The sequence below is a fragment of the Solanum pennellii genome, chromosome 9 (genome assembly GCF_001406875.1).
Source record: "Solanum pennellii chromosome 9, SPENNV200".
Taxonomy (NCBI): domain Eukaryota; kingdom Viridiplantae; phylum Streptophyta; class Magnoliopsida; order Solanales; family Solanaceae; genus Solanum; species Solanum pennellii.
Window position 1 is genome coordinate 71,214,607 of NC_028645.1, and position 9,462 is coordinate 71,224,068.

General features: G+C 31.9%; 1 protein-coding gene across 1 annotated transcript; it reads right to left on the reverse strand.

Moving 5' to 3' along the window:
- Nucleotides 1-8,150: 8,150 nt before the first annotated feature.
- Nucleotides 8,151-8,957, reverse strand: LOC107030556. Its single transcript, XM_015231825.2, has 2 exons — nt 8,518-8,957; nt 8,151-8,448 (listed from the first exon to the last, which is right to left on the reverse strand). Exons 1-2 carry the CDS (start codon nt 8,941-8,943, stop codon nt 8,293-8,295), a joined length of 582 nt encoding a protein of 193 aa, XP_015087311.2. The 5' UTR covers nt 8,944-8,957; the 3' UTR covers nt 8,151-8,292.
- Nucleotides 8,958-9,462: the final 505 nt, after the last annotated feature.

Below are 9,462 nucleotides of genomic sequence, written 5' to 3' on the forward strand. Positions count from 1 at the left end.
TTCTCTAACGATATGACATCTTCATCATATATGACAAGACTTTCCGTTATACATCATGCAACATGCCCTACCTATTGATAATTAACTCTCACAATGTATGCATACTGGTCACTGGAGCTAAAGGTTTGGGCCAAAAATCTTTCAAGAAATTTCAATGTCATTCAACTTCTTCACCGACCTTCTCTAGAGTGATAAACTTAGATTTATAGAAGAGCGAGCGATACATTTCTGTTTATAAGATTTCCAAGAGACTGCTCCTCCACCAAGACCTCCACCAAGAGTAAATACATACCGACTTATGAATTTTACTTCATATGACCTAGTAATTTGATTTGCATTACTATATTCTTCCAATGATGTTGAATATTAGTTATAATGCAAACCAATAGTTTTTAAGTATGTTTTAAATACTCCAAAACTCTTTTCATTATCATCTAATGAGTTTGTTTGAGATTGCTCGTGAACCGACTCAGTTTATTATTAGTACATGCTATATTTGACCGCGTACACTTCATGATATATATCATTCTTTTGAATACTCTAGCATAATCCAATTCTGAGTCATTTTTTCCTTCATTCTTTTGAAGTACAAATCTCACATTTATTGGAGTCTTGTCAATATTAAAATCCAAATGCTTGAACTTGTTAAGTACCTTTTCAATATATCAGTAACTTCAATGTCTTTCATATGGAAGTTACTTTCTAGCATATGCTTAGCAACATTTATGTTAGAAATGTCTCTTTTGATGATCAACATGTCATAAAATAGATTTTGAGTATATTTAATGTAAAAAACATTTATCACATTCATTAATCTTGAATTCATTTGCTAACATAGTTTGGTCAAATTTTGCATGTCATTATTTGGGCACTTATTTTTAGTCCATAAAGTGACTTAACAAGCTTAAAAACATTTTTTTCTTGAATATTTAGGAACCAAAAAGCCATGTTTCATATAAATTTCTTCTTTTGATTCTCCATTTTTAAGAAAATATTTTCACAAACCATTTTGACGTATTTGAAGGTCATATACCGCAACTAATGCAATTAATATCTGAATTGATGTATTCCTAGTTAGTGGTTGTTATATGTCAAAATAATTAAGGCTTTCTTATTGTCGGCAGCCTATGATAACAAGTATTGCTTTGTATTTTGGCAATAGTTTAATCAATTTTTTTTCTTTTTGCAAATCCACTTCTAACCCAAAGGTTTATTTTCAAGAGAAAGATCAACAAACTCTCAAGTATGGTTGCTTAAGATTGAATCTCAATTACTATTATCAGCCTCTTTCCAAAAGAATGAGCATAGCTTTTTCGAATTTATGAGACTCATTTTAAAGAAGAAATGTTACAAAATCAAACTCAAAGAAAGTAATTTGACCATTAACAATTACTATGCCTTTGAATTTTTTTATTAAGTGCATTCTCCTTTGGTTCGTTTCAAAGTCATTTATACCCTTCACTTGAAAATCCGACGGTTCAGACTTATGAACCATAAATTAACATGCATTACTATTTGTAGTGTCACATCCGGGTTTACCCCCTAGACGTAACCGGCATCGTCGTCCTTTTAAAGGACTAAGACTAGCCTCTTAGTTCCATGTCATTACATTCATAGGTTGAAAAGTGTGGAAACATTTTAAACTTCTATTATTACTACTTGGAGGTTTACATAGACTTCTACATACACATACTATATATTCATATCGAGTATACATAGACCCTTCATATAAGAAGGTTACATAGCCTTGTACTTTTATTGCACACACACATATATATATATATATATATATATATATATATAAATATGGAATAAAGTCTCAATGATTGTCTCATCTCTTACCATCTTAACGAATATAACAATTTGGGCATAACTCTTACATCAATTCAACAAGACCATGTATAGGTAGTACAAAAGAACAATATTCAAATAACAAGGAAAGGAATGATAGAGTCAATAAGCTCATAACAAAATCCAAAACTATATGATGGCATTGCCCTCGAGAGTTGAGGACCTACCTACTAGGATGAAAGTAATCCAATCCTTCAACAATGACGCCTCCCAAAACACTTCAATGACCGGAACCTAAAATGTTTTGGGAAAAAGGAAAGAAAAATGTGGTTATTACTCCACATGTACTAAGTATGAGATCTTATGCACATATACAAGAAAAATATGAAAAAAGGGAGCTTTTAGTTAAATCTTGCCAATTTACTCCTTTAAGAACTTATACACAACCAATAGTTAAGAAAGTCAAATGTATATCAACACGCTTGAACCCATAATATCGTATAATCTATCGACAAGTAATATCATCATATACATGAATAAGAGTAATCACATAAATAGCAAACTAAGGTAACAAATCATAAATTCTCATAGAGTCAACAAGTGCAATGACCAAGTAAAGCCCCATAACCCTACTTAATTAAGTGACCCAACAAGAACTATAATTAGTATCATACTTCACACAATATAACCTCTTAAATTCATAAATTCATATCTTTAGTAATTAAAACCATTAAGACCATTTGCATGTTCATAAGCATCATAATCGTCATATAAAAACATTTACATTTAACACCATCCGTATACATAATATTAACTTCCCAAAGTTCCCATCAAGCAAACTAGTGCAAAGCATAGGTAGAGTCTCATACCCCTACCTAGGCTAAGTCAAACCCCTCAAGTCACTTTAGTTAGTCTATACTTTATTATTTCATTTTATTTTAGGGAACACTCGCTTTAATCAACATAGACCACATGAGCTAAATGTGGAATCCGGTGTCATAAGATCTTACACCGATGGAACGTGATCTACCGGCCAAGGTAAAACCTAATATTAACATAGCTTTCTAGGTGGATCCACTAGCTAGTATACTATGGTGGCAACATAGTTTAAGGAACTAAGAGATAAGTATTCCCTCTACATACCATTTAGTATTTAGGGCCTCACATCAAGGGAATCACTGGATGAGTATCCCTCAAAGGGGAGTCAACATCACCTATAGACTTATTGGGTAACACTTCCTCTATGGAAAGTCATCACCTCCCATTGTCAAGTTCACTCGGTGCTAAGCTAAGTCCCTTTATTGAAATGTCTATAAGCCTTTAATTATCAATCATAACTTAATTTAGGCCATAGGGTCTACCCCTTGTATAATCACCATCATCAATAGCTCACTAAGAATTGTATGAGTATAATTCCTTTCATCACAATTCATATAAGGGAGGTTAACACTTTAGGATTTTATAACATATTAAGGCAAATTGATAGTTTTCACCATCCTTATAGCAAATACACCTTAATAAACCTCACAGCATAGTCAAGACATTTCAATTCAACATCATACCACCCTATGATCCTAGTATAAGGCATACTCCAAATGTAATATCATGACTTAAAAACAATTAATCACAATTGGAAGTAAAGATAGAGATTATAAGACTTACCAAGTCTTCCTCATAGTCTATCATCAAGGTCTTACCATCAACCCATAACTCAACCCAACTTGGGGAGTAACATCATCACACAATAGTAACCAAAATAACAAGGCCAATTGCATTTCTATAACACAATTCATCTTTAGATCACAACTAGAGACAAGGTACATAGGCTAATTTCACATTATAATTCATAACCTAAATCACATCCCAAGAACTAGCATGATAGGACTATAATTCATCTTAATTTAATCATAATAGCACCATAGGATAGTAATCAAATCAACAACCAACTCAATTGAATTATCACAATACAATATAGGTAAAGATCACTACCTAGGGTTAGGGATAGAGGATCATATTCTTCAATTTAGACCAAACCATCAACAATTACCACAAACAAGTTAAATTATATGTTAATATACTCAATATAACCCTACGAATTCATTAACAACTCAATCCATAACTTCAATTTTGTAATTGAATTAAACCCATAAGGAAACTCAGCTTTTTGAAATCTATTTTGAAGGAACCCTTAAGAAAAAGATCTCAAAGGTGAATAGAACCCATACCTTAATGTTTCTCAACAATTTGATGAATAATCAACCCTTTTTCCATTCCCAATTCACCTTCCAAGCTAAGCTTCTATGGAGTCTTCCAATTAGAGAGAGAAAGAAGAGAGAAGGAAGAGGGTTTATTTGAGAGTTGTGTTTTAATTAATGAGGGTTGAGGGTATTTATAGTAGGACTTAATCAACTTAATTAGTCTCTATTTAGTCCCCAACTAACCCCTAGACCACTTAATTAATTAAATGAACTTAATTTAAAACGTGCACAAATTTGCAGACCCCATCGATGAGACCTCGATTGGCGGAACGTTGGTCCACCGAGGGGCCGTGGTGCACATCCGTAGGTTTGGTCTGAGACTGGTGCAGGCAAGGCTTTTCTCCAATTTTCTAAGTGTGGGACGACGGTGGCATCGACGCCCCGTCAATCCACACATGAACCGTGCCTGCACCTTCGCATCCGTCGATGATTCAAGAAACTGTGTAGGTGAAGAGACCTTCTCCACCAGCCTAAGTGTGGGACGACGGTGTCATCGACACCCCGTCGATCCATACACGGGCCGTCGTCTGTCCCGTCGATGCACACTGCCAGGCAGTGCTGCATCAAACTGCGGGGGTCCTCCTCAAGGGCCCTTGGTTGGTCCTTGGGGAGTCGTACTCGAACGTTTTGGACATTTGGTTCTTAAATCTCCTAAATGACCTATATTCATGAAAAATAGACTAAGAAAAGTGTTTAGACTTTATGGCACCTATGTTAGGCTTTACAATGAGTCTTGGATTTTCAAGGTGTTACATGTAGCATATCTAATGAACATACAATCCACAGTCTTAAGTCTAATTTTGACCGTTTTGGGAATAGTTTCGTCATTTTCATTTCTCATTTGGAATAAACTGCATTGGAAATTTTTAGATCCCTACCTTTCAAGAGTTATTGTTTCTATATACTTAAAGGGGCGACAAGCAATTCTCTATCAAGATACAACAAAATCTAAACAAGAAAAAACTTTTTGTTCTCCCTTTCTTAACAAACTTTTTTTATTTGTTGCTCCCTAATAAATGAAACCTGTTGTTTCTCTCTTTTTGAACAGACAAGCTTTGTTGTTCTCTTTTGCTATAATGATAGCATCCCCTGACAAATTTTGTGGTATCCTGAACTTATAAATAGGATATTCAACATTTCCTTCAAAGTTCAACTGTTTTTCTGTCAATAGTTTCATTAGATTAAGGTGAGTATGTGCAGTAATTTGATGAATGATTTCATTTTTCAAATATACTTCTGCAAAAGAAAATTCATATTCTCCACATCTATCATCTCTAATCATGACAATGTTTTTCAACTCCAGTTTTATATTGTCTAGATGTTTCTATCGTTTCATTCTTATTATTCAACAAATAGACATAACAATATCTAATACAATTTTCAATAAAATTTTTGAACACTTTTTTCCACCACGAGATGATGTTGATTTCATATCACAAATGTCAGTGTAAATCAATTCTAAGGGATTAAAATTTCTTTCAACAACACATACTTGACATTTTAATCTATTGCATTAGAAGTTAGACAAAACTTCTAAGTAGATGAGTAAGAACAAATAGAAATATTAAGTTTGAAAAGACCTCTCGTGAGGTAACCTTTTCCTATAAATATTTTGTTCTTTACTTTTATAAATTTGTCAAATGCGAACATTGTTTTAGAATTAACACCTTGTCAGATGTCCTTTTCAGAAGGACCTTTCCATAACATTCAATTTGTTAAAGAATGACTCATCACCATAGTCTCATCGGTCTAATAAGGGCAACAATATGACCCAAATGTTTGTTTTATAACAGAAACATAACAGATTACTTTTCACCAATGTTCATGTCTACACAAATAAATTTATTTTAATATACATATCTTTTTATTAAAAATCAAAATATTTTAAGTGCAATTTTTTCATCAAAGAATACAATTCTTTTAAACGAGTAATATAATTTTGTGTTCTATACTAGTCATATCAAATACTAGTAAAGAGAGGCTCAACGACTACAATATCAAATATACTCCAAAACTTTTGTAGGTCTAACATAATACAAAAATGTCATTTAATTTCATATCTTGTACTTTTAAATTTAAATAAGATAGTAAGTTTAATTTTGACTTTATCACAAGTAAAGAACCCCCACATTTTAAATCTTTTCTCAAAAATATTTTTCAAGTATTTGAAATTATTTTCCACATATTTTTTTTTAGCAACACGAAGCATACTTTTGGAGATTTCATCCATAGAAACACCCATTGCATGTGTCACAATTAGGCAGATCACTTAGTATTTAGAATACTAACAATAAAGATTCAATCTTTATACAACTTGTTTCTAGTTTAACGATGAAATTTTCATATTCTTTTAATTGTTAACCGAATGAAACTTGAATTCTGATAAAGGTTTTATATTCTTCAAATCAGTTTTACATTTAGACAGAGTAGTAAACCAAAAAGGTATTATTCTCCAGAAACCTCGAATACAACACTGTTTCTAGCTAACGATGAAAATTTTATATTTTTCAAATCATTTAGCTTTAATATTCCTGACAACGATTTTATACTCTTCATGTCATAATATTCATTTAAACAGAGTATTTAAAAAATTAGTGAAGTTTCTATATTTTTCAAACCGATGCACAATTTTAGTTGTTCCTAAAGTTCTGATACTCTTCAAACCAAAGGAGTAAAAAAACAGAAAATTTTAGTCTCCAAAAGACAGGCAAAAACATAATCACATAATGACATTTATCCTAACATTAATTTATGAAACAAATTTCATAACTTATAAAGGATAGAGAAAAAATAATCAAGGGAATAAAGATAGAACCTAATTTTTACTCTCAATGAATCATATTCTATATGTCAGTAATGACTCCATGCAAGTCACTTTTCTTGATAACTTTTTTCTTTATTTCCCAATTTCCATCATATTCCAATTTTCCTTAGAAAACATTGAATTTCAACGAGAAACGAAACTCATGTTCAAATATTGTTAGGTAAGTGCATATCTTAACCATTATGCTATAAATAACTTTTCTTGTTGAAAGGAATACTGAAGGGGTGCGATACTGCAATGCACTTGGAAAGAAAATAAAAATAATTTGACCCATCCAAGGAAAACAAACTACTACAGAATATATACTCGAACATATTAAAGTAGTACTATAATCTTACTTATCCAAGGAATCTACAGAATATATACTCGAACATATTAAAATAGTACTATTTCATCTCAAATCTCTTTTATCATATAACAAAATAATTCTCTTTTTTCTTCATCATTCTTTTCAACAAAATGAACACAAAAAATTAAAGTAATTTCCTTACCACAAATAATACCATCAGTATTAAAAATATATAAGCTTGTTATCTCTTGTATTAGATCATTGGCGAACCAAAAATTATAAAAAGAAAAAAGAAAAGTACTATCCGAGTCCACAGAACCCATTGTATTTCCTTAAAAAATTTAATCCCCTCAAGTACCGAAGGTTGCAGATTACCCAAGATAAAATGGATTAACCATTAAAGAAGTAGCAGTACCTCAAACTTAAATAATTTCAACGAACTCAAAATGACAATAATATCACACATAGACATGATCAATCGATTTTGTTTTGTAAGAAATGTATACAAAGGAAGGGAAGAATTTGATGCAGAAAAATGAGAGAAAACTTCTCTATTTATAGCCAACAAAGTGTAAAGGTCACAATTCTATGGAAAAAAAAGACAACCTTTCAGAAAGGTCACAACGCTTTGGAAAAGACTGCAGCACCTTTCAAATGGTCACATCCCTTAAGAAAATACATAACCTTTCATAAAAGTCACAATCCTTCATTTCTTGTTTACACCTTTAAAACCCAACAACATATGGGGGTGGGGATGGAGGATAACCTACTTCATCCCCTGACTTTTAAGGCGAAATGATCTAATAGACTTATATAATACTTGTATGAGTTTATATTATAGACGCTCCTATTTATAAGTACCATTTGTCAACTAAATCCTCGAACCCTATAAACATGGTATTTTAATTTTGAACCATTTATTTATTACTGAAACGGAGAAAAAGGTAGAAGCATTGAAAAAGCAAAGGGTAAGTAGTAGCACAACATAGAAGTGTAAAGCACAATTTATATGTCAAATGAGTGGATAAATTTTCAACAAACAAACAAGAATTTATAACTTTCTTTTTTCAACCTTCAAAAGTGAAGAATAAAGTTAAATATGTTTTTGACTACAACCTCCATAACAGCGTTTAATATTTAAAAGAAATTGTATGAGCAGAGTTTTGTCCTTTCCTAATGAATGCAGAAGCACCAGCCAGACTTCTCTTTTCGAATCCAACTCTACATTTTCCATTGTTAGGAAATTGTGCTTTTGGGTAATCATTCTTGCACAAAAATTCACTTTCCTGTAAAACATAAGGATACTATTAACACAATCTTGCATTACACAAGTTTGAAATACATCATTTTCTCACCTTTAGCCAATATGGAACATTGCGTGTCCCTTGCTGATTCACACGGGATTCCACGTGCCCCATGCTACTCGGGTCAGAGCGTAAGCCAGTAATAGTAGCACATGAAAACTTGTTGAATATTCCAGGAACAACCTCAACTTTCCCAGATCTGATTTTCTCCAAAGCACCAATGTCAACAACACGGATTTTACGACGAGACGACTTATAATAATCACAAGCATGAAGTTTCAAACGATGATAAGTCTTTTTTTGCCAAAAAGAAGCAATACAATGAGCTCTTTCCAGTATAACACCTCTATTATCATTATCTGAAAAACTAAACATCTTCGCTATTTTGAACTTTTCTTTGTTTGTTTGTTGTAATGAATAGAAAGGAGAGGGGAGAGGTGTCTGTCTATATACATACAATAATGCACTTATTTTCATACTTTATACGTTTACATTCACACTTTTATGTTTAATTTTAATATTATATATATATATGTGGTCCCGATCGACCGTCCATAAGTTGTAATTAATTTCCAGTGGCTTCTTTTAATTTTTCCTTTCATAACAACTACTTCATCCATCTGCAGAGGCCAGAATTATTACTATATATAGTGATGGACCTAAAATTTGAAGAAAAAAAAAAACTTGAAAACAGAACAGTAAATACAAAACAGAAAAAAAAACGTTATTATAGGGAATTGAACTGTTGACGTGAAACTCAATTTCAAGCAGACATAATACTGCGCCATCAGATTTATTTTGTTATTGTGAGAATTCAAAATATATATATATATATATTATATATATATGAAATACATAAAATTTAACCTATATTTATCGTATAATTTTTTATTGAATGGGTTTAAATAACCCCCGAACCCTAACATGGGTCCACCCTGTATATATAGAGTAGAGAAATGATATATAGTTGTAGTAGGCCAACATGCATAAATAATG